Source organism: Elaeis guineensis, chromosome 10, assembly GCF_000442705.2.
Source record: "Elaeis guineensis isolate ETL-2024a chromosome 10, EG11, whole genome shotgun sequence".
Classification (NCBI taxonomy): Eukaryota; Viridiplantae; Streptophyta; class Magnoliopsida; order Arecales; family Arecaceae; genus Elaeis; species Elaeis guineensis.
This window is the reverse complement of record NC_026002.2, coordinates 30,142,103-30,168,710: the sequence shown is the minus strand read 5'-3', so window position 1 is coordinate 30,168,710 and position 26,608 is coordinate 30,142,103. Positions and strand designations below refer to the sequence as shown.

At 35.1% G+C, this 26,608-nt stretch overlaps 2 protein-coding genes across 2 annotated transcripts; one reads left to right on the top strand and one right to left on the bottom strand.

Annotated features, from left to right (window-relative positions):
• Window positions 1–130: 130 nt before the first annotated feature.
• On the top strand, window positions 131–18,844 carry LOC105036451 (polyadenylate-binding protein RBP45). Its single transcript, XM_073244226.1, has 6 exons — window positions 131–235; window positions 16,513–16,568; window positions 16,660–16,790; window positions 16,884–16,980; window positions 17,071–17,217; window positions 18,521–18,844. The coding sequence occupies exons 1-6, from the start codon at window positions 163–165 to the stop codon at window positions 18,557–18,559; spliced, it is 543 nt and encodes a 180-aa protein (XP_073100327.1). The 5' UTR covers window positions 131–162; the 3' UTR covers window positions 18,560–18,844.
• A 1,462-nt stretch (window positions 18,845–20,306) lies between these two features.
• LOC105052627 (1-acyl-sn-glycerol-3-phosphate acyltransferase) lies at window positions 20,307–26,362 on the bottom strand. Its single transcript, XM_029266883.2, has 6 exons — window positions 25,851–26,362; window positions 21,321–21,470; window positions 21,027–21,125; window positions 20,853–20,945; window positions 20,504–20,763; window positions 20,307–20,349 (listed from the first exon to the last, which is right to left on the bottom strand). Exons 1-6 carry the CDS (start codon window positions 26,175–26,177, stop codon window positions 20,337–20,339), a joined length of 942 nt encoding a protein of 313 aa, XP_029122716.1. The 5' UTR covers window positions 26,178–26,362; the 3' UTR covers window positions 20,307–20,336.
• Between the last annotated feature and the right edge of the window lie 246 nt (window positions 26,363–26,608).

Here is a 26,608-nt window from a genome sequence, read left to right as displayed (position 1 = left end):
AAGGCTCCAGATTTGAATGTGTGGAGGAGGTGGGATAAGCATTCTCATTTCTCCTCTGTTGATTTGACTGGAAATTTTGCATGCAAGGAGTGGGGTCCGGACTGCCGGTTTTGGAATATATCATTCCCATATGTGTCTTTCGTTACACACTGCTTGAATGGGATGTTCTGTTCGACAAGGCCTATGAGGATTGGTCCTGCCACATCCAAGAAAACTGTGGGAGCCCCACAAAAAGGTAGGCAAAGATGTTTTTCTTTTTTTCACGTTTATTAAATGTGAGGCCTGGCCCAAGCAACGAATCCTAAGCCCAAAACAAAAAAAAAAAAAAAGAAAGAAAAGAAAAACAGAGCAGAAAGACTCCCGATCGGAGTCTTCCTCTTCTCCGATCAAGAATCGGAGTCCTAGGGCCATTGAAAGACCCTAGGACGAGCTCTATAAGAACCCTTCCCCTCTCCTCTATGGGTAGACCCTTCCGTCGCCGTCGATTGCCGGAGATTTTTCTCCGATTTTCCCGTTTGAAGCCGCGACTCCTCGACCCGTATTCGCCGCGATTTCTCGCCGGTGGGGGTCACCGGAGGTTGTGGTAAGGTCTCCCTCCTCTCCCTCTCTTCTCTCCCTTCTTTCCCGTGCCTGTGTGCACGATGGCCGGCGACGGGTGTCGCCGGATTTAGTTGGAGAAAGAAACCCCCCTGTTCACCGCCTCTTTCCTCTGATTTTCCGACGCCGACGGTCACGCCGACCGCCGGCCCTGATCTCTCCGAACCCGGGAGAGTCGGCCGTTGCCGCCGGCCACCTCCGGCCATGAGATGGCCGTGATCGGCCGATCAAGGCACGGGGACCTCTAGGTCCCCTGTTTCGGCCCAATGAAAGCCCGGGAAGAAAAGAAGAAGAAGAAGAAGGAAAAGAAAAAGAAAAAGAAAAGAAGAAGGAAAAGAAAAGAAAAAGAAAAGAAAAAGAAGAAAAAGAAAAGAAAAAAAAAGAAAAGGGAAAAAAAAAAGAAAAATAAAATAATAATAATAATAATAAATAAGATTTTCTCTCCTCTCTCTTCCGTGAAAAAAAAAAAAGAGAGAGAAAAGAAAAGAAAATTTTTTTTATTAAATTAATTAATAAATAATGATATAAATAATAAAATATGAGAAAGAGAGTTTCTCTCTCTTCCCTCTCTCTCTTCAGCCTGAACTAGTATTTTCTCTCTCTAGAATTGGACTTTCTCTCTCTACTTTCTCTCTCTATAATTCTCTCTCTAGATTATCTCTCCTAAGATTTCTAGAATTTTGAGAAGAATGATGATGAATTTAAATGATCCTCGTGATGGATTTTTGATCCATGATCGTCGGACGGTACACCGACATCCACTTTGATCAGATCAAGTATTTTTAGATTTTATTTCTCATGATCTTATTGAATTGTCCACATGATAATTTTAGCATGATTTGATCTGATCGATCAGAATTTGTTGAATCATATTGTCTGAAGAATTCAAGATGAGTTTTCTCTCTCTAGAATTTTCTCTCTCTAGAATTTTCTCTCTCTAAAATATTTTCTCTCTTGATTGATTCTCTCTCTAAAAAAAGGTTAGTGAATGAAGAATATTTCTTTTAATAAGTCTGATCTGATTCTAATGAAGAATCCTGATCCATGATTGTCAGACAGCGTACTGGCAACCACCTTAATCAGACCATGAATCTTTAGATTTGATCATCCATGATTTTCGATCTAGCCATGACTTGATTTGATCACATTGATTTCACCAATCGAGATATTGGACCCATCGTAATGTTGGATTGTGTCACCTGATCAATTCGAATTGTACCTCATGAATTCTCTCTCCTCTGATTTTCTCTCTCCACTTGATTTTATGAAATCGATGAAGAAACCTTGGTCCTATCACTTCGAATCCGATTTGATTTGATAGTCAAACTTTGGATCGTTTAGGTCCTAATTAGATTTTGATTAGATGAAATTAGATGATCGGACCCAATCTAAACAGTTGAAATATAGAATTCTTATTCTTTCTAATTATTCAAATTGATTCTGTATAGGATTGTGGATATTTGATCATGGGATATCGCGATATGATCTATGAACAGAATTTTTGGAAGAAAATTTATAAAATTTTATGGATTTATTGGAATGCGTTCGAGGTAAGTAATGTTTCACCTTTTCTAGATTCATCGGCAAATTATAGTGTATTCTTCTGATATGATTTATGAAACGATGCATGAATTGGATGAATGGTATTTTTGTTATGAAAATATCTTATTTGAAATGTTATGATGAAGCATGATTGAATATATTGATTTCATGATGCATTATATTGATTGATTTCGATACTACATGATTATATGTTTTATTATCGAAATTAGAATATGAAACATGATTTATGAAGAATTATGATATAAGAAACAATAAGAATTGACAACCTGACTGTGTTGAGGACCCCGCCAACGGGGGCATATACGTTGGCAATTGACTGTCCTGAGGATTTATGTCGCCAGTAAGACCAGCGACATGTCGCCAGATAGACCAGCGACAAAACCGCCAGTTAGACCAGCGGTTCCAAAGGACTTGGCTGCCAGATGATTCGCAGCCCACCGCAAGCAGATACGCGGTATTATGACCCTACCACAGGGATAATGTGGTCATAGCTCATGGTTGACGAAAAGAAATCGAAGAACAAAAGAAATTGAAATCCCGAAAGAAACTTGAAATTTCGAAAAAAAGAAATGAATTTGGCATGAATTATATTGCATAATTGAAATTGATTTCGAATTGATGAACTCTATATGCTTATTTTCTATAAATGATTATTTACTTATATGCCTGATGAAATCTGTTGAGAAGTGATCGTTGCTTACTGGGCTGTCTAGCTCATTACCTCTTATTTTACTATTTTTACAGATGTTGAGGAATTAAGATGATACAAGATATGAATAGAAGAGTGATCAGAAGCAGAATCTTCGTACTTTTATTTTAGGTTGGAAGGCTTATTGAATTTGATGCAAAGCCTTTGAATTATTGTTGAATTTATTGAGATATTAAAAGAAAAATTATTTAACTGTTTGTGAAGATATCATGATGAGATGCCTTGCATGCTTATGGAAAAAGTATTCTATAAGTATGCGGCGGTTGCCATGACCCTCGACTCACAATCTCGAGTCGGGGGCGTGACAATTAATATGGTATCAGAGCATAAGTAGATGAATTATGAAACATAGAATCAGATATAGAATGGGTGTAAGTGGATAGACACCAGGGACATTATAGTGTAGATCTTTAATGATTATAGTGGGAGAAATATTTAAAAATTTTGATTAAACATTGAGATTATGTATAAAAAGATCGCAAGAGATTATGACATATAGAATTTAAAATATGATGGATGATCTATTGATCATGATATGATTAGTTAGATCTTGATCGAAAGTAATCACAAAAGGATTGACATAAAATTTTATTATGCATTGTGGTTATTAATTTGATCATTGGTTATTCAAGTGAATCGTAAGTTCAAATTCGATGTGAAAATAATACTATGATATTACTTCTAGTTGAGAAGTTGACTATTATTGGCAAGATAAAGATTTGACGATAAAATGTTGTTCCAGAATGGGCTAAGAAAAATTTTTTTTTATGGTCCTTGATTGGAATATTTATCGAAAGTGAACTTGGTATGTGGATCATATATAAAATGGCATATTAGGATGAAGGCGTATTTGGAGATATTGCAAAGAAACCTATTTTTTTATTGATGAAATCGATTATGAGGTTGTAGAATATTCATCGTACCGGAATCTTTAATCATCATCCTTAGATCTAGATAATAGATCTTATTATGTCTCTTAGAGACTACATAATGTGTATGAAATTTTAATTTAAAGATTTCGTATCTAAGTTGATCAAGAGATTTTCTGATATTATTGTTGAGGTTGTTAATGAAAAAATTGATATCTTCAGATTAAGATAAAAGATATGATTTATATTTATCTCAGATTAAGAGATCCATGTGAATTTACAATTTAAAAATTTTGGATTTAAGAATTGATATGGAGTTCCTTTGCTTTTGTTAACGAGGTTCCTAATTGAATCTACTATTAAATGGAGATTTGATTTTTTTGAAGCTTGTATAATTGTTATGAAAGGATATTTAATAGATATTGAAGATCCTGATGATAGAAATTTTAGGAAGAAAAAAAAAATATAATGATTTGAAATCCATATATATTCTGAATGTGTCCAAATTTGGTGGAGCATCGAAGGATTTTCTCGTTGATTTGACTTATAAAGATTTTTGGTTTGAAAATTATCGAATTGAAGTGATATGAGAATTAAGATTTGATTCATATTGATTATAGTAAATCTATATGATGGTTTTAAATATGATATTGGACTCAAGGGTTAATCAAAATTTTTGTACACCAGTAAAAGTATGAATGAGAATCGAAAGTTAATCTTTGACTTCAATTGAAATTTGAAATTTAGATCTTTTCTATTGATAAGGTAAAGAAATAATTTGATCAAACTTTTTTGGTGAAGCTAAGAAATTTTGACTGTTAGATCAGAGTGCGCAGCGGAAGCATGGTAATTTGGATTACTTTGAGTAAGTCAGGAATCTTGATTCTTTGAGTCAAAGAATTGTGATAGATGATATGGTTTGATGCAAGAAAATTTATTGACATTAGAAAGAATAATATCTTAAAATTTTGAATCATTTTAGATATCCTAATGTGACTTTTAAAAGTAGTGCTTCCACCTACTATGCTACAAAAATAATTAGCATCCTAATTCTAGGATGAGTGGACCTTTGATTTTTGATTTTTGATTTAGAATATTTAGAGATAAATTTTCTCTATTCTAGAATTAAATTTTATAATTCTTTATTTATTAAGAAGAATTTGAGATTGTTTATCGAATGATGATTTTGATCTTAGATTAGTATACTCAAATAATTATCTCCAGAGTATAATGAAATTTGAAGTTTGAACTCTTTTGATTATTATTATTTCTCCGACTGAATGAAAAAGATTAAGGTTATCTATTGATATTGACGATTGTTCTACAAAAGATGGATTGGAGTTATTCATAATTTGATAATGAATTGATTAATTAAGAGTTGTTAATGTTTAGATAAAGAAAATTGATATGCTTACTTAGAATAGAGACATTGATTTTGATTATAAGAAAAATATAGTTTTGATTTAGATCAATTTTTGAGTTATTGATTTTATTATGGAATGACTTAATGATAAAATTTGCTTCAAGAATTAGAATATTTAAGAGTTTGAGGGTTTGAGTAAGAAAATTTCGATGACTAGAAATAATGATATTGATTCAATCAACAATGGTGATATTGATCTTTATGAAATAACTTAATGATGAAGTTGTATCGAGAATTAAAATATCAAAAGCTCGAGAATGAGATTGAAATGATAAATCTTCAACCTTTGAAAGTACGAATAAGAGAAAATATTTTTGAATTTTTGATTGATTGGGATGTCATCATATGACTCATAGAAGTATGATTTCCTATCTTATGATGGGTTGAAATTAAGAGTGATTAATATTTTGAAATAAAATGAATGATGATGATGAATGAAGTTCTTATGCAAGAATAGAGACATTGATCTTCTTCTATTCACAAAAGATAGATTTGATTTTAATTTGAGTCATGAGATATTGAATATGATTTTTTTACAGGAAATGAGATCATAATTTTGAAATCTTGAAATATCGAAAATCTTTGAGATGTTGATCTTGATAAATAAGAAAATGGATGGTTCCGTTCAGATCGATATTTGATGTACCGATTTTTTTTTCTTATGAAATGATTTAAGAATGAATTTATATCAAGAATTAAAATATTTGTGGATGAGATTCAAATAAGAAACTATGAAGACTCAAGCAAGGAAAAATTTCGAGGACAAAATTTCTTTTAGAGGGAAAGAATGTGAGGCCTGGCCCAAGCAACGAATCCTAAGCCCAAAACAAAAAAAAAAAAAGAAAGAAAAGAAAAACAGAGCAGGAAGACTCCCGATCGGAGTCTTCCTCTTCTCCGATCAAGAATCGGAGTCCTAGGGCCATTGAAAGACCCTAGGACGAGCTCTATAAGAACCCTTCCCCTCTCCTCTATGGGTAGACCCTTCCGTCGCCGTCGATTGCCGGAGATTTTTCTCCGATTTTCCCGTTTGAAGCCGCGACTCCTCGACCCGTGTTCGCCGCGATTTCTCGCCGGTGGGGGTCACCGGAGGTTGTGGTAAGGTCTCCCTCCTCTCCCTCTCTTCTCTCCCTTCTTTCCCGTGCCTGTGTGCACGATGGCCGGCGACGGATGTCGCCGGATTTAGTTGGAGAAAGAAACCCCCCTGTTCGCCGCCTCTTTCCTCTGATTTTCCGGCGCCGACGGTCACGCCGACCGCCGGCCCTGATCTCTCCGAACCCGGGAGAGTCGGCCGTTGCCGCCGGCCACCTCCGGCCATGAGATGGCCGTGATCGGCCGATCAAGGCACGGGGACCTCTAGGTCCCCTGTTTCGGCCCAATGAAAGCCCGGGAAGAAAAGAAGAAGAAGAAGAAGGAAAAGAAAAAGAAAAAGAAAAGAAGAAGGAAAAGAAAAGAAAAAGAAAAGAAAAAGAAGAAAAAGAAAAGAAAAAAAAAGAAAAGGAAAAAAAAAAAAGAAAAATAAAATAATAATAATAATAATAATAATAAATAAGATTTTCTCTCCTCTCTCTTCCGTGAAAAAAAAAAAGAGAGAGAAAAGAAAAGAAAAGAAAAATTATTAAATTAATTAATAAATAATGATATAAATAATAAAATATGAGAAAGAGAGTTTCTCTCTCTTCCCCCTCTCTCTTCAGCCTGAACTAGTATTTTCTCTCTCTAGAATTGGACTTTCTCTCTCTACTTTCTCTCTCTAGAATTCTCTCTCTAGATTATCTCTCCTAAGATTTTTAGAATTTTGAGAAGAATGATGATGAATTTAAATGATCCTCGTGATAGATTTTTGATCCGTGATCGTCGGACGGTACACCGACATCCACTTTGATCAGATCAAGTATTTTTAGATTTTATTTCTCATGATCTTATTGAATTGTCCACATGATAATTTTAGCATGATTTGATCTGATCGATCAGAATTTGTTGAATCATATTGTCTGAAGAATTCAAGATGAGTTTTCTCTCTCTAGAATTTTCTCTCTCTAAAATATTTTCTCTCTTGATTGATTCTCTCTCTAAAAAAAGGTTAGTGAATGAAGAATATTTCTTTTAATAAGTCTGATCTGATTCTAATGAAGAATCCTGATCCATGATTGTCAGACAGCGTACTGGCAACCACCTTAATCAGACCATGAATCTTTAGATTTGATCATCCATGATTTTCGATCTAGCCATGACTTGATTTGATCACATTGATTTCACCAATCGAGATATTGAACCCATCGTAATGTTGGATTGTGTCACCTGATCAATTCGAATTGTACCTCATGAATTCTCTCTCCTCTGATTTTCTCTCTCCACTTGATTTTATGAAATCGATGAAGAAACCTTGGTCCTATCACTTCGAATCCGATTTGATCTGATAGTCAAACTTTGGATCGTTTAGGTCCTAATTAGATTTTGATTAGATGAAATTAGATGATCGGACCCAATCTAAACCGTTGAAATATAGAATTCGTATTCTTTCTAATTATTCAAATTGATTCTGTATAGGATTGTGGATATTTGATCATGGGATATCGCGATATGATCTATGAACAGAATTTTTGGAAGAAAATTTATAAAATTTTATGGATTTATTGGAATGCGTTCGAGGTAAGTAATGTTTCACCTTTTCTAGATTCATCGGCAAATTATAGTGTATTCTTCTGATATGATTTATGAAACGATGCATGGATTGGATGAATGGTATTTTTGTTATGAAAATATCTTATTTGAAATGTTATGATGAAGCATGATTGAATATATTGATTTCATGATGCATTATATTGATTGATTTCGATACTACATGATTATATGTTTTATTATCGAAATTAGAATATGAAACATGATTTATGAAGAATTATGATATAAGAAACAATAAGAATTGACAACCTGACTGTGTTGAGGACCCCGCCAACGGGGGCATATACGTTGGCAATTGACTGTCCTGAGGATTTATGTCGCCAGTAAGATCAGCGACATGTCGCCAGATAGACTAGCGACAAAACCGCCAGTTAGACCAGCGGTTCCAAAGGACTTGGCTGCCAGATGATTCGCAGCCCACCGCAAGCAGATACGCGGTATTATGACCCTACCACAGGGATAATGTGGTCATAGCTCATGGTTGACGAAAAGAAATCGAAGAACAAAAGAAATTGAAATCCCGAAAGAAACTTGAAATTTCGAAAAAAAGAAATGAATTTGGCATGAATTATATTGCATAATTGAAATTGATTTCGAATTGATGAACTCTATATGCTTATTTTCTATAAATGATTATTTACTTATATGCCTGATGAAATCTGTTGAGAAGTGATCGTTGCTTACTGGGCTGTCTAGCTCATTACCTCTTATTTTACTATTTTTAAGATGTTGAGGAATTAAGATGATACAAGATATGAATAGAAGAGTGATCAGAAGCAGAATCTTCGTACTTTTATTTTAGGTTGGAAGGCTTATTGAATTTGATGCAAAGCCTTTGAATTATTGTTGAATTTATTAAGATATTAAAAAAAAAATTATTTAACTGTTTGTGAAGATATCATGATGAGATGCCTTGCATGCTTATGGAAAAAGTATTCTATAAGTATGCGGCGGTTGCCATGACCCTCGACTCACAATCTCGAGTCGGGGGGTGACAATTAATATAAAATAAAAATAAAAATAAAAATAAAATAAAATAAAATAAAAAAGAAGAAGAAGGAGAGAATTTTCCTCTCTCCTTTCTCTCTTCTTTCTTTCTCTTTTTCCTCTCTTTACGAATTTTGTCTCTCTAGGATTTTTTCTTTCTCTTTGATTGCATCATGAATCCTAGAATAAACTTGATTTTTAGAGAGAGAAAGTAGAGAGAGAAAGTCCAATTCTAGAGAGAGAAAATACTAATTCAAGCTGAAGAGAGAGAGGGAAGAGAGAGAAACTCTCTTTCTCATATTCTATTATTTATCTCATTATTTATTAATTAATTTTATTTTTCTCTTTCTTCTTTTCTTTCTTTCTCTTTTTTTTTCTTTTTCTTCACGGAAGAGAGAGGAGAGAAAATCCTATTTATAATTATTATATTATTATCATATTATTTTTCTTCTTTCTTTCTTTTTTTTTTCTTTTCTTTTTCTTCTTTTTCTTTTCTTTTTCTTTTCTTTTCCTTCTTCTTCTTTTCTTTTTCTTTTTCTTTTCCTTCTTCTTCTTCTTCTTTTTCTTTTCTTCTTCCCGTGGACTTATTTTGGGCTGAAACAGGGGACCTCACGGTCCCCTCGTTGGGTGGTCGGCCGGCAGCGCAGCCGGCGTGGGACGACCATCGACAGGAGAGGGACGTTCCGACGGCAAGGGGCGGCCAAACCGGTGGTCGACGGTGACCACCGGCAACGGAAAAACGGCAAAAAGAAGATTCTACCGCAACAAAATCCGGCGACTCCGGTCGCCGGCGAGTGTGCACATCGGCACGGGAAGGAAGGGGGAGGAGAGAGGAAGGGGAGGAGGCTTACCTCCGTCGCCGGCGAGGCTTTTCCGATGAGAAATTGGATGGCACAAGGACGGGTCTCCGTGAAGAAATTTCCGACGATTGCCGCCGTTTTGCCCCGAGATTCTTTGGTAGGAAGAAGGGAGAAGGGTCTCCCCTTTAAATAGAACCAAAGGAGAGGAGTTTGACTCCTCTCCGGTGAGGTTTCCGACTCCGATTAGGAGCCGGTCGGGAGAAGAAGACTCCTTGTGGGAGTCTTCATCATTTTTTTTTTTTTTTGGTTTGTTTGGGCTAGCGGGCTATCACATTCTTCCCCTCTAAAAGAAATTTCGTCCTCGAAATTTTTCTTGCTTGAGTCTTCATAGTTTCTTACTTGAATCTCATCCACAAATATTCTAATTCTTGATATAAATTCATTCTTAAATCATTTCATAAGAAAAAGTTGGTACATCAAATATTGATCTGAACGGAACCATCCTTTTTCTTATTTATCAAGATCACCATCTCAAAGATTTTCAATGTTTCAAGATTTCAAAATTATGATCTTATTTTCTGTAAAAATTAATATTCAATATCTCATGACTCAAATTAAAATCAAATCTATCTCTTGTGAATAGAAAAAGGTCAATATCTCTATTCTTGCATAAGAACTTCATTCATCATCATTCATTTATTTATTTATTTATTTTAAAATATTAATCATTCTTAATTTCAACCCATCATAAGATAGGAAAACATACTTCTATGAATCATATGATGACATCCCAATCAATCAAAATTCAAAAATATTTTCTCTTATTCGTACTTTCAAAGGTTGAAGATTTATCATCTCATTCTCGAACTTTTGATATTTTAATTCTTGATACAACTTCATCATTATGTCATTTCATAAAGATCAGTATCACCATTGTTGATTGAATCAATATCACTATTTTCTAGTCATCGAAATTTTCTTACTCAAACCCTCAAACTCTTAAATATTCTAATTCTTGAAGCAAATTTTATCATTAAGTCATTCCATAATAAAAATCAATAACTCAAAAATTGATCTAAATCAAAACTATATTTTTCAATGTCTCTATTCTAAGTAAGTATATCAATTTTCTTTATCTAAACATTAACAACTCTTAATTAATCGATTCATTATCAAATTATTATTGTATTATTTTTTTTAATATTATTCTTTCTAATATCAATAAATTTCTCGTATCAAACCATATCATCTATCATAATTCTTTAACTCAAAGGGTCAACATTTCTGACTTACTCAAAGTAATCCAGATTACCATGCTTCCGCTGCGCACTTTGATCTAACAATCAAAATTTCTTAGGTTCACCAAAAAAAAATTTGATCAAATTATTTCTTTATCCGAAAATTTAAAATTTCAATTGAAATCAAAGATTAACTTTCGATTCTCATTCATACCTTTACTGGTGTACAATAATCTTGATTAACCCTTGAGTCCAATATCATATTTAAACCATCATATAGATTTACTATAATCAATATGAATCAAATCTCAATTCTCATATCAATTCAATTCGATAATTTTCAAACCAAAAATCTTTATAAGTCAAATCAATGAGAAAATTCTTCGATACTCCATCAAATTTGGACATAATCTGAATATATATGAATTTCAAATCATTATTATTGTTATTATTTTTTTTTTCTAAAATTTCTATCATCAGAATCTTCAATATTTATCAAATATCCTTTCATAACAATCATACAAGCTTCAAAAATCAAATCTTTATCTTGCCAATAATAGTCAACTTCTCAACTAGAAGTAATATCATAGTATTATTTTCACATCGAATTTGAACTTACGATTCACTTTGAATAACCAATGATCAAATTAATAACCACAATGCATAATAAAATTTTATGTCAATCCTTTTGTAATTACTTTCGATCAAGATCTAACTAATCATATCATGATCTATAGATTATCCATCATATTTCAAACTCCATATGTCATAATCTCTTGTGATCCTTTCATACATAATTTAAATCTTTAATCAAAATTTATAAATATTTTTCCCACTACAATTATCAAAGATCTACACTATAATGTCTCTGGTGTCTATCCACTAACACCCATTCAATATTTGATTTTATGTTTCATAATTCATCCACTTATGCTCTGATACCATATTAATTGTCACGCCCCCGACTCGAGATTGTGAGTCGAGGGTCATGGCAACCGCCGCATACTTATAGAATACTTTTCCCATAAGCATGCAAGGCATCTCATCATGATATCTTCACAAACAGTTAAATAATTTTTTTTTTAATATCTCAATAAATTCAACAATAATTCAAAGGCTTTGCATCAAATTCAATAAGCCTTCCAACCTAAAATAAAAGTACGAAGATTCTGCTTCTGATCACTCTTCTATTCATATCTTGTATCATCTTAATTCCTCAACATCTGTAAAAATAGTAAAATAAGAGGTAATGAGCTAGACAACCCAGTAAGCAACGATCACTTCTCAACAGATTTCATCAGGCATATAAGTAAATAATCATTTATAGAAAATAAGCATATAGAGTTCATCAATTCGAAATCAATTTCAATTATGCAATATAATTCATGCCAAATTCATTTCTTTTTTTTCGAAATTTTAAGTTTCTTTCGGGATTTCAATTTCTTTTGTTCTTCGATTTCTTTTTCGTCAACCATGAGCTATGACCACATTATCCCTGTGGCAGGGTCATAATACCGCGTATCTGCTTGCGGTGGGCTGCGAATCATCTGGCAGCCAAGTCCTTTGGAACCGCTGGTCTAACTGGCGGTTTTGTCGCTGGTCTATCTGGCGACATGTCGCTGGTCTTACTGGCGACATAAATCCTCAGGACAGTCAATTGCCAACGTATATGCCCCCGTTGGCGGGGTCCTCAACACAGTCAGGTTATCAATTCTTATTGTTTCTTATATCATAATTCTTCATAAATCATGTTTCATATTCTAATTTCGATAATAAAACATATAATCATGTAGTATCGAAATCAATCAATATAATGCATCATGAAATCAATATATTCAATCATGCTTCATCATAACATTTCAAATAAGATATTTTCATAACAAAAATACCATTCATCCAATTCATGCATCGTTTCATAAATCATATCAGAAGAATACACTATAATTTGCCGATGAATCTAGAAAAGGTGAAACATTACTTACCTCGAACGCATTCCAATAAATCCATAAAATTTTATAAATTTTCTTCCAAAAATTCTGTTCATAGATCATATCACGATATCCCATGATCAAATATCCACAATCCTATACAGAATCAATTTGAATAATTAGAAAGAATACGAATTCTATATTTCAACGGTTTAGATTGGGTCCGATCATCTAATTTCATCTAATCAAAATTTAATTAGGACCTAAACGATCCAAAGTTTGACTATCAGATCAAATCGGATTCGAAGTGATAGGATCAAGGTTTCTTCATCGATTTCATAAAAATCAAGTGGAGAGAGAAAATCAGAGGAGAGAGAATTCATGAGGTACAATTCGAATTGATCAGGTGACACAATCCAACATTACGATGGGTCCAATATCTCGATTGGTGAAATCAATGTGATCAAATCAAGTCATGGCTAGATCGAAAATCATGGATGATCAAATCTAAAGATTCATGGTCTGATTAAGGTGGTTGCCAGTACGCTGTCTGACAATCATGGATCAGGATTCTTCATTAGAATCAGATCAGACTTATTATAGACATCATATACCATTTATATATAAAGTTTCATCATAGTATTTATTGATTCAAAATCCAAATATTGATTCCTTTCTTTTATGTCAATCATGTTCCTTATGATCATAACCTAGGTTTAAATACCACTAAAGTCGTAATTTCAAATAATTATAATCTTAAGCTTAAATACCACTTAAATCATATTTTTTAATGATCATAACCTGAACTATAATATCATTCTACTACATCCTTAATGATTATAACCTTAAACTCTGACTCTATCGATTATAATCTCAAGTTTTGATATCATTTATATGACAATCCCTAGTGACCTTAGACTTGGGCCCTAGTACTATTCTATCATATCCTAATCACTTGTATCATTGTCTCCAAATGAACATAACCTAAGCTCTAAGCTCAGATATAATAAATTCATCGATCTCAAATCCGACAATGCAAAACCAATAATGCAAGACCAACAGTAAAATAGCATATATATAATAGTGATCATGTACAGAGATTCTTACCTTTACCGATGACTGATCCAAGCACAAAAATCAATGTTCTTCTTTGATTTATGAATTTCTTTAACAAAATATTCCACTCGATATCATATGCAAACAATCATCTCTTCATAATCCTGATCAATATAAAAATCATATATGGAGAAAATTACTGCTAATCGATCCTAATAACACAGATCGAGGATCTCTCTTAGGATTAACCAAAATTAGGATTTACCTAAGTATCTGGATCCTCCACTGATCCATAAGACTTCTAGAGAGAGAAAATTCATGAAGAGAGAGAAAATTCTAGAGAGAAAGTAGAGAGAAAGTGGAGAGAGAAATCTTTGTATCCTTCCGATGAGGCATTCATGATCGAGATCATCAGAGGTCCTATCAGGGTGACTCAATATGAATCAAGTGTTACAAATTTCGAATAGGATCGGACTGGGATCAGATCTACCGTACGAATTTCGGAGCAATCTCAAATCATCATATTTTTATTTCAAATTTATCCTAGGGTCCGTGATGCAGTCAGAGAGAGAGTAGAAAGATTCTAGAGAGATAAAATTCACAAAAAGAGAAAAAGATTTAGAGAGAGAAAATAGAGAGAGAATCTAGAGAGAGAAAATATAGAGAGAAGGTAGAGAGAGGAGAGAGAAAATTTTCTCTCTTCTTCTTTTTTTTTATTTTATTTTTATTTTTCTTTTTCTCTTTTTCTTTTTTTTTCTTTCTTTTTCTTTTTCCTTTTTCTTTTCTTTTTCTTTTTCTTTTTTCTTTTCTTTTCTTTTTCTTCTTCTTCTTTTCTTCCCGGGCTTTCATTGGGCCGAAACAGGGGACCTAGAGGTCCCCGTGCCTTGATCGGCCGATCACGGCCATCTCATGGCCGGAGGTGGCCGGCGGCAACGGCCGACTCTCCTGGGTTCGGAGAGATCAGGGCCGGCGGTCGGCGTGACCGTCGGCACCGGAAAATCAGAGGAAAGAGGCGGCGAACAGGGGGGTTTCTTTCTCCAAGATATATTATTTCCCAGTTATACACTTCAAGATAAGCGGCATGTACAAAGTCATTTCCTTCCTAGCCCATTTCCTTTGTGAATTGGGCTAATTTAATGCAGTTGTAAGTAATAAAACTTAAAAAAACTTATAAAAACTCATGTTGTCTCGAAGCAGGATGCCAAGAGGCTCTCTTCATTTAGGGGCCTGGAACTGAATTCAGCTGAGATGCATATCTTCTTTAGTGCGTGGACTCGGTTAGGTCAGTGTTATTGTTTATGTCATAATTTTGTTGTTAGCTATTTCGTGGCAACCTATGCTGCTCATTCTTCTTAAACTTTTGAGTTCGTTACATTTTTAGTGCTTCTATACTTTCAATTCTGTGTCAGTTCCTTAGAATTAAAGAGTTGTCTGCTCCTCATTTGATCTTCTTTTCCCAGTTTCTTACGTTTAAAGAGCTCCCGGCCAAGTTATATATATGTATATATATTCCAATTTCAATCTCCTTCTAATTTTTGAATTAATTCATTCGAGATGCTGCTCTGGATCTTTTAGAAAATTCCTTTGATTTACTCCATGTCTGTGCAGGAAGCTGTTTCCTTTGTTTTTTTTTTTTATAGTTGATTGGGTTCATGTTTTAGGTTTTGGTTTTATGGGAGTTCCTTTTCAAGATTGATGATCGATTTTATGTCGTCTTCAGAGTGACTAATATGTGATATTTAGTCCTTTTTAATTAGTGTCATGTTTATGCATTCCTTTACAAATTCTTTGTTTTTCATGATCTTTCCACTAGCAGTCTCGTTATTTGTGTCAGCTGTACTAAGTCTTGTTCCATGGGACTAGACAGTTATTTTTGATGATCTATATGCGTCTACCTCATCTTTTATTGAGCTCTCTATATAGAGCTTTGTACATCTTAAGATGGAATGACTATCAATGCAATGGCTGATAAATTAAGCATGTTGGGCACCCATGCAAAGATGAGGAACTTAGCTAGAATGTGTCCTGGATGATAGCATTATTGAATGTTTTCAGCATCATTTGTGTTGGAAGCCTAACTTCAGGTTACACCTGATTTGCTCATAGCTTTCTTATTCAGATTATTGTAATACTGCAAAATATTTCCCTCCATTACCTGCATTCTTTGTCATACTGGTTTATCTTTATTTGCTTCTTGAGGCTAATGAAGGTGGAAGAAAAAATCTTATTGTGCTGTAAATTGATATTTTGAGATGAAGAAAAGATGTTTCATGGAGAAGTGCCATTTTCCTTGAACTTGTGAGTAAATTATCATGGTTGCAAAGTGATTTACAGCTATCTTCAAATTTTGTGGCCTATGGTATTGCATTTGGTTGCATTGGTGTTAATGGAATCATCAAAATAGATTAGCATGTGGTGGCTCTTATATTCGAAGTTTTTATGCTTCTTCCATATTTCTGACCTCTCTATAATGAAGTATGTCTAGTATGTAACTCTTATATTCTGTATCTGCAACAATTTTTGTTGTCTGTGTGGTAAATTTTGTAACACCTTTTGGAAGGAGACTGTATACTGAACCCATCAGGTGCAAATTAGATTCTACCTTTACCTTTTCTCTGTAAGTCTTACAGTAGGCATTTTTTTTTTTTATATCATTTCTGCAGCTTCTTTTCAGACTGCTACTGGAACTCAGTCCGAGAATGATCCAAATAATACAACTGTGCGTACTTTTTGCTTCTTTCTTTTTAATTATTAATGTGATAACAGTGACTTATTCCCTGTATTCTGATAAGGTGCCATGCTGAGTGCAGATTTTTGTTGGTGGGCTTGATTCAAATGTTACTGAAGAAGTTTTGCGGCAGGTTTTTAGCCCATATGGTGAGTTGGTCCATGTAAAGATACCTGTTGGCAAGCATTGCGGGTTCGTCCAATTCGCTAACAGGTTTGCAATATTCAAATTGTACCTAACTTTATGCTAGAAATATCAGAACTACCTTTTTTTTTACATTTTCATATATTCTATGATGCTTTTCAGGGCTTGTGCGGAGGAGGCGTTGCTAATGCTGCAGGGAACCCAGTTGGGGGGACAAAATATACGGCTTTCATGGGGTCGAAGCCCTACTAACAAACAGGTTAAGTGCTACTCACCTCCAAGCATATTTGTTTCTTTTGGTTCCAGTGAGTCTAACAGGTTTTAAAACATGTCTTGTGGATGTTTTCAGCCACAACCGGACCCCAACCAATGGAATGGTAGCTATTATGGCTATGGGCAAGGCTATGAAGCGTACAGTTATGCCCAACCACCACAAGATCCTAACATGTATGCTTATGGAACCTATCCAGGCTACGGGAACTATCAGCAACAACAGGTAACAATGCTCCTTGCCGCCTACTTTCCTGACCTGTTTTCAGATGGCTATATTTTGAATGTTTTTTTAATGCGTATTGTCTTTTCCTGCTTGATACTTGTGTGATGCCTTATCTGGATTTCTATCAAGTATGCATGCACCCACTTTAGATTGTCCTTCACATTCATGCACCGCACGCACATGCATGCCCCATGTGCAGCAGCACACCCATTTCAGAATCATGGTTTAATGCTTCCTATGCATAAATTGATGAGGAATGCTATCTCAATGTTCTGGAATTGCATTTCATGATATTTAGGAACTCAATTTCTGTATTCCCTCCCAGAATTTTTCCAACAGTGATGCGTGTAAGATAGTACTTGCGCTATGTTTGGTTCGTAGGAATCAAAAAAAATCAGAATGGTTATTGGAAGTTGGAGATCGGAACTGCAATTCCTATTCTGTTATTTAGACAGGAAATGAAGAGGTGCATGGAGAAGGAATGCTATTTTCTGGATAATGTCATTCACTAACGAACAAAACCAAATTGACAGCCGTTATAATTCTTAAAGGGGCACCATATACATACATATGTATGTATGTATATATATATGCGTATGTATATATATGTATGTATGTGTGGGTGCGCGCGCGCGTGTAGATATGCATATATGTATATATATATATATATTAGGGAACTTCTAACCAACAGGGACTATAAAGTTTTAATGATTTGTTATTTTACATTTTCACATATTGTCCTTATTCTGTTATTTTATATATAATACATATATTCTTTATTGCATCCTTGTCTATATGATTTTTTTTTTTTTTTTTTGTTCTGGTGGGGGGGGGGGGGCGCACATGTTGGAGCTAACCAATCTATATATTCGGACTGTGCAGTGAACTTCAGAGACATGAAGCTGAGTTCTGGTCTCGATGGTAGCAATCGGATAGGCTTGTTATTCTACCCCGCTGTTTGGTATTCTCAGTTTATGAGGATTCTCATATACGAATGCAACCGATTCTACTCTTTGTCCAAATCCCTAGGAGATTTGGTTCCTTTGTTTCAGTTTTCAACTTTGTAATTCTGGCTGAACCTCTGGGGGCTTTAGTTAGTGGAATGACCATGTATTCAGTGTTGTGATGGCTGTTTTGTTGAAGTTTAGATTGAAACATATGTTATGCCGTGTATGACCATTTCGTATCTTGAAGTTTGATATAGAATTTGTGTGATGTTTAGTTTGAGTGGTGCCTGCCAGCTTCTGCTTGCCTACCTTGGATATGTTACTGCCTTTTTTTTTTTTTTTTCCCTTGTTTGTAGGTTCTCTCTCTCCCTCCTCTCTGGATGGTTGAATGTTGATAGATAGGTAGGCGGTGGAAGGCGAGAGAAATTGGGTTCTGGCCTTTGCTGCAAAACCAGTAAAAATGACTTTCTTGTAACAGGATGTAGATGGTTGCTTTTGCAAAACATCCTTTGGTATTGGACGTGCAATTTGCAACTTTTTTTATCCTCTCTAGCTAATCCTTTTTCTCCTGCAGATGGAGCTTTAAAGAAATTGTCCTAAACCCTAAACCCTTGGATTTAAACTATGCGGTCTTCAATGTTAAAAATCTGGCTTTCAATTAAATAATCAGTTTTGAGCAAGTTTGCTTGTGAGTTCCTTTCAATTTTCCAGTCAACAGGTTTTCACTTTTCCTGATCTTATTGGATTAGAGGATTAACTAATCCTAAAGGCTCTCGAATAAAGTCCAGCTTTGCGACTGATATTCCATTTCAACAAGCATATGCTAAGATATGTTATAGTTCACTAAGCAAGGACCGAGCAATAGCCTTGACATGGATAATATTTCCAAAGTGATGCAAAGTGACATTTAACATCTATCAGTTGTCCATAAAAATATTCTATGTTAAATTTCAAATATTGGAAAAGATGAGAAATTACTGCTATCAAAAAATATGTTAAAGCCTGAAATAATCTCTAACACTAAACATGTAAGTACAAAAGGTAACAAATGAAAAGGCAATTACTAATTCTATAGTTTCAAGCTGATTCAAAGCCACCTCCGTGCCGGATTTGCCATTAATGCTTCCTATCAGATCCGTAATTTAGAAGCTGAGAGTAGATCCAAAGCATGCATAAAGAACATTCTTGCACAAGTGATCAAAAGATAGCACTTCATATGGTCGATGGAAACTTACAGTTCAAATTTTATTTTTATTTTGATAAATTTTTAGAAGTAATAATTCAGCAAGGGTCATTATTAAATTAATATTAGGAACCATACAAAACTCTTTTAAAGAGTTCTAACAACATTTTGTCCATAGTCAGGGCACGTCTGGTTGGTTGAGAGGAGTTGGATTTCAAAATCAAAATGAATGACTTTCATTTTAAATTGGGACAAATCTTATTCTCATTCCAAGAAAACATCCCAAAATCGAATCCTTATCTCTCCTAATACTCAAATTTCATACGGATTTGATTCTGGTTTCAATTACAAACCAAACGTATCGAAAGAGATGGATATTTTTTATGCCCCTTCCATTTTCTATTCTGGTCACAAATCAAACACACCTTGGGGCGTTCTTGCGAGCTACGACCTCATCCTTTTGAGGACATTGGATGCATCTGGCATTTCTTGCAAGCAAACCATCGCCTATTTTTGTTCAATTGCCATCCTACTTAAGATTCTTTCTAATAGGAAAAGCTTATAAAATTATGATATTCATGCTGATAAAGAAGTCAGCAGGAATACCTAATGTTTTACCGTATCTTGTGTTCAATAACATTGATCAGAACTATGAAAAGCTTACAAGTTGCAAAGACACAGATTGGCGCATAAAGATGGCTCCATGGCTGAAGACAAGACATCATGGTTAAGTTGCACCTATGCTATAAAAGAGAATGATGAGTCTCATGCGATCTCTTACATTGAAAATTCTATCCAAGATGCTAACCCAACCTCCACAAGAAACATGATCGCATGGTCTTCTCCTGCAATAATTGTACACGGATCAGCTGTCCTGGAACTGCAAATTTACCATTTCTTATCGATCTTAAAATGTCAGCTACTCTGATTGTTAGCATGAAAGCTTAACATAATTTACCTTCAAATGGAAGCTTTGATCTGGATCACATTTATTGCTGCTGGCTGCCAACCGTACACAATGAAGTATTCAAATTTCAATACCCAGGAAAAAAAGGAAGGCGCAGATATATTTCTAAATTTACAACAATGTTTATTACTTTACAGCATATAATAACCAACATAATTCATGGAGGAGACCAATATTTATGAATTTGACCTTCTGCTGACATCTCTCCCATCTGATACCAAAGGTTTTTGAGACTCAGGCAGGTGATCCACAAACAAGGCATGTATCATTTCTACATAATCGTCCATCTTTTCTGCTTCCCAATCGTCAGTTTTTATGGGTGGGAGGTATTTCACAGTGAGAGGTGCTGGTCTGACTCGCAAACTGTTCTTCCTCCAAGCTAGGTGAGTACCTGTCAGCACCATTGGAACTATCGGCAACCTTGTCTGAAGTGCTATGTGAACAAAACCCTGCAACAGAGAATGAAGAAATCAGAAGAACAAGCAGACAAAATAAAATGGATGAACATATAAATGAACAAGCACATTATAGTCATTGCCTTCTTAAATGGGAGCAGCCTTCCTGTTTTTGATCGAGTACCCTCTGGAAAAATGATCAGCGATAAATTTTTCTGGACTACCGCACGAGCTACCTGAGCTCAAGAACAAAAATTTTGCTAGAAATATAGCGAAAGACATGGTAAAAAATTGGACTATTCAATGTGAAATGTAACCTCTTTAATTGATTCAATGGCAGCAGTGGGGTTGGAACGATCTATTCGGAGATGGTTTGCCAACACATAGAGCTGTCCAAAGAGTGGATACCAAATGATCTGGGGAAATTAAAACCACTTTTGTTCACAGTATCCCAATAGAAGCTAATGATGCTTGGAGAAGAGTTATTTTTTAAGTTTCCTTTGAAAATTACAAATAAGGGATTGAAGACAGCCTGATATACCAGACAATACATTCTTCAAAAGCAGATGGGTTATGAAATTATAGCAGTTGAGTGAATGTATGTAACTGACCTCTTTTTTAGCTATGCCAACAGTACCCGTTGGAGTCAACCACATAACAAGAAAAATGTCTAAAGGTGATGCATGATTACAGATGTAGATAGCCCTTGTGTTAGAGAATTCAGAGCCTTCTATTGTTATTGGGTTCCCTAAAATCCACATCTGTAGATATAAGATGGATCAAAGTCACAATAGAAGATGCACAATAATTATCAACAAATTAAATAAGAAATGCTAATAATAAAAAGAGATACAGTAGCTAGACAAAATCATACTCTTATACAATGAGAAGAAACTAATAAAGTCTATATACCTCCATAATGTGGAAATTAGACTAACAAAACATAACCATAATTTCAACTATATACCACCATAATGTGGAAATTAGACTAAGAAAAACATAACCATAATTTCGAACCAATGGTCATGATCTCAAATTCCACCATTGGCATATGTATATGCATCTGTGCTTGCACATACACAAACAAACATATACACATACATATGTATAGGTCTGCGTGTACAGAGCCTCTCTATATATACACGTATCATGGTGACCATTTGATTACGCTTTTGCTCAGGAAAAAAAACATTTGACTATGCTGACATCCTGCTTCATGGAATTTTAAAACTAAATAGTTTGAGATGACTTGCGAATCTAGCATCCAGCAGTCTTAGAAGCATTGAAACTTCTTATGTTAACTACCATGAGAAGGTGGATGATTTTGGAAACCGAACCAAAATGACTTTAGTTGGTTATTGGAAATGAATTACTACAGGAAGCCTATTTAAGGAGATTGATGCCATAAGGAGAGCCCATCTCCTACTTCAAAAACATTTCATGATCATTTTATCGGACTTGAGATTAGTCCTTTTATTTGTTTTTCTTTTGATTTCACGAATAGATGGAGCATCCTTTTCCAGACTTTTCTTTAAAGTTCTCATGATATAAATCAATATTGAATTATCTTTATCTTTAACTGTATCAAATAGCATGTAAGCTAGAATCAGGAAAAAAAGAGTTAATGACTGTGAGAAAAACCTCAGTATTTTCTCCAGGGCCATCATTTCAGATGCTGTCCATCTCTTTGCTTAAGATCAGCTTTACCTCTATTTTTATGTGTCTACAACAGAGTTAAAGGTATAACATGAAAAGTTCCTGCAGAAGCATTGCACCTTCGTAGGAAAGAATCAAACCTAAGAGGAAAAAGTGGAAAGAAGAAGATAAGGCCAGAAGAGGCATGATGTTCTTTTTAGTTAAATTTAGTAGAGTACATTGACCATACAATAGATTCCCCCCTATAGAGGTCGTTTTTTCATTAGCTACAGATAAGGCAGCTGCCAGTTGAGACAAAAAAGAACTCCTTTTATCTTATGAAGCATTCATATTTAACTTGCCCGATACTGATCCTATAGAGAAATGGTCTAGAAAGACATAATTGGAAGCTATGCTGTTCAAAGATGGGTTTAAGGCCAAGATGTTCTAGAGATCATCTACAAGAGAATGAACACATCATTTTAGATGCAGGGATTGGATTTAATCCCATCTGGATTTGTTCTCTCATCTCCTGCTTGGTAGTTTTGGAATGAGCAAATTTAAGAGCATATCACAGGTAAGAAGTTAACATATAGATTCCTTTCAAAGAAGTGTTACAGCTGTTCCAATCTATTGGATGCACATAAATTCAAAACAGAGATTTCAGATGGAATTGATGAAAAAAAATTAGCAATTGTTCCATCAACCGGCTCCTTATCTCTTTTCATGGTTGGATAGAATTAAACAGCTAGCTAAGGACTTCTAAGAGGAGCAACATTGCCTTTTCATTCTGTTCAATTGATGAGTAAATGCAGCAGAATGTGGCAGGTTGATAAATATAAGATTTAAAACCACTGTGGGATTTTAAAAAATCTTCTATGAAAGTTTAGAGCATTGCTTCTTTCTTGGATGATTCTAAAGTCTCACATGTTTGGATATGAGGAAATCAACTGCTGACCTTCTTGCCAAGACACACTCTATCCGATCTAGATGATGATATCTTCCATGTGATCTTGAAGATAAAACAAAATGTATAAGTGTATACTGGACAATGATACATGTAATCCTGCACTAAGTTAACTAACTTTAATTTTCAAATTTAGAGCAATTCCATACGTGCTTGCACTATTCATAGCTAAATAAGGATGAAAAAAATCGCTTCTTTATATAAAGTGACCATTGATGAACAAATTTCATGTTAGAAACAACAAACTAAATTTTCTTAAAAACAAAGGATATGCAGGACTTCAAGCTTGAAATAAGAAATAACATTTACGGCTAAAAAAACTACATCAAAACATAGAATGCTAGGGTAAGACTCTTACAGTGTGTCCATGTTTTGACTAGGAAGCCAACCTTTGTTGTACCAAATATCAACCATCATTTTTTTGTCATTATTTTCATATTTGCTACATATTTCCACGCAGCATTAGCAACTATTACAGAAAAAATAATCATACAATAGGAATATAATATCTCTCTTTTGAAATAACAAACCCTAGGTACAAAAAAAAAATGTAAAATCCTACCAAGACCACCAGCATCTCTAGGAAAACACATTCATGGTGACTTTAAGTAGACCACAGCCTCAAAGAAGTTGATGGCATCAAACTTCCATTAATATTTATTTTTCGAGTAATGTGGAAAGAAATTTACACTACACTACACTTTCCCACATATAATTGTGGCAGCCAAGAAAAAGCATGTAAGTTCATTTACATATATCTTAGTGTGAGATCAGATGACATGATGTGATATGGGTGTCAAAAATAGCCTTAACCTTGATAAGCAAGCACAATCACCTCTATACAGGATTACTTTATGATCCAAGGAATGATTAATCAAAATTAAAGAAAGTTCTATGGGCAGCTCTTAGCTTGATGTGAACCCTCTAAAGTAGAGACAAATTTCAAGCTAATACAACTCTAGGAAGAAGTGGGGCCTACTATGAAAGCTAAAAGATTAGTAGATGAACAAGACATAGTTTAAGCTCATCAAAGAACAAAAGAGGAACCCTCTAGGGTTCTTATTGACTCCGAAAGAGCCAATACATAGAGAAAATAAGGCATGTTAAATGGATGGAATCAAATTCATCTTTGAGGCACAACTTATGTACCGAAGTTCGAAACTATTACATAATTCTCTATTCATGTAAATATTATCCATGACCAAATTCCATAAATTCAGAAATGCAAAAATTTAGGCAACATTTTGGAAGAGATATTGCAGGCATAGTGTACAAAACAGAGGTGAAGTCCTCTACAAGGATATCTTAATGTTTATGTCTAATAGTTTCAGATAATCAACAGAATAATTTTCATGAAAAAATCTTCAAGTGTACTTATTTGCACCAAAATTATGCCAAATACCAATTAAAACAGTTTGCGAGCTGTTGTGGTCAAGGGCTCGTGGCTCAGGTGGGTTGGTCTCCACTCCTGCATATGTGAGGTATTGTTCGCTTCAGCCTCTGGCCACTATGGCACGGGGCCTCACGGTTTTGCCCTTCAAAAGGCGCCTCACCAGAAAGAGAAGGTCCCATCCCATATAAGCTAGAGTCTCCCTTGACTCACAACCAATGTGGGATTAATGATGTCCTCCCTCCTACACCACAACACAAGCCATTTTTCATTCTCATTGATAAATGAAGAGAAAGTTAAATAGAGCAGGAAAGTCCTGCAAGCGAATTAGTTAAATGAGACTAGCCTGCATAGCCGATTCAACTCAAAGAAAATCAACTAAATGATAACTACAATTATATAAAAGAAATGGCCAATTAGGAAAAGTTCAGAAATAATTAACAAGCAGAGTTTTGCCCTTCACCATGTGTTTACAAATAAGTGCCAAACAACATAGCCACACAGAAGAATACCCATCATTACAATGCAAACCAAGGATACAACCAGATTAGGGTCTTTCTAGCAATTCTTCCACAAGCAATAAGAAAATCAACTAAGGATGATCACATAATATTTACGAAGCCAGCATGTACAGCAATATGCTCAGGACTTGGTAGCATCAAAAAATGAAAAGAGAAAAACAACTCATCACATGAACATAAGATTACCAACCAACCACAATTCTGAAGAAGAAACATCCAGATTTTATTCTCAAAACAAGTAGATAAACATCAATAATTTAAGGCATTTGAAAGTAAGATACTTCATGCTTGCGAGGCAATAATCAGCCAACAAAACAAATCAATTTATATCTATTTGCTGCTATCAAAATCTGATGAATTATCCACATATCCAAAAGTACATACTGATATCATATCTTTTTCTCGTCCTACAGCCCGAACTCAGACAAGTATATCCAAAGCTAGAGCCCAGACAAATCTATCCACAGAATCACGAAAGTAAACCAAAATATGATATAAATCACTAAATAAACCGATCAGACAATAACAAGGCACAACAAAATACACAAAACACACACACACACACACAAAAAAAAAAGGGAAGATTTTTTTTTAATAAAAAAAGAAAACAACAGCTAAGATTCTTTACCAGCATCCTCCCCGTAACATGCCCATACAAGTTCCCCTGCCTAATCCGAGCATACGGCCAAGGGAGCAGCAGCAGCATGATCACGGCCCACAAGGCCGTGGTAACCGCCATCGACAGAAAGCAAACGACAATCCTAACCACCGACAGGATCACAGTTATCCATCTATCATCATCCACGAAGTCAGCCGCGGCAGCTGGCCTGGGACTCCGCTGCCCGACCGCATCTTCCGGTCGGGGCTTCGCCGGTCCCCTCGACCAGACGCTCGCTTCCAAGCAGCTCTCCAGCCGCCGCCCCCGCAACCACGAACCTCCCCCTGAACCATCCATCTACGACCACTATCCACCACTCTAATACCAACAACGAGACGAAGGAGAAAGGAGGAGGATTAATATATACCGGATATACTGACAGTAGGAATATATATAAACTACTGAAAGCTTGGTTAAAGAGAAGAATCTGAAAAGAAATTTGTATCTGGAGAAGAGACGATTATAGAGGGAGAGATTAAAAAAAACAAGAGGAGGGTAGGAGATGAGGCATGGGAAAATACCGAAATAGAGGGGTGACGTTGTCCTCCAGACGGCAAAATTTTAGATGTACTCGCTCTGACAAACCCAAATCTAGACCCTCCAACTGATGTGTAGGAACTGACAAAGACTTAGGTCACAGATGGAAACTACAGGGAGTCGCTTTTTGATCCCGTGGATGAGATGTAAATTATACTTTCTTAACTACACCAAGGGTCGCACCCTGTCAA

Excerpts from the sequence above, each read along its gene's own strand:
- LOC105036451 (XM_073244226.1), top strand. The coding sequence starts at position 163 with ATGTTCTGTTCGACAAGGCCTATGAGGATTGGTCCTGCCACATCCAAG. Across the intron at positions 16,791-16,883 it reads TTCGTCCAATTCGCTAACAG|GGCTTGTGCGGAGGAGGCGT; the intron begins GTTTGCAATATT and ends GATGCTTTTCAG. Across the intron at positions 17,218-18,520 it reads GGAACTATCAGCAACAACAG|GTTCTCTCTCTCCCTCCTCT; the intron begins GTAACAATGCTC and ends CCTTGTTTGTAG.
- LOC105052627 (XM_029266883.2), bottom strand. The coding sequence starts at position 26,177 with ATGGATGGTTCAGGGGGAGGTTCGTGGTTGCGGGGGCGGCGGCTGGAG. Across the intron at positions 21,471-25,850 it reads ATGTTACGGGGAGGATGCTG|ATGTGGATTTTAGGGAACCC; the intron begins GTAAAGAATCTT and ends TTATATCTACAG. Across the intron at positions 20,946-21,026 it reads CCATTGAATCAATTAAAGAG|GTAGCTCGTGCGGTAGTCCA; the intron begins GTTACATTTCAC and ends TCTTGAGCTCAG.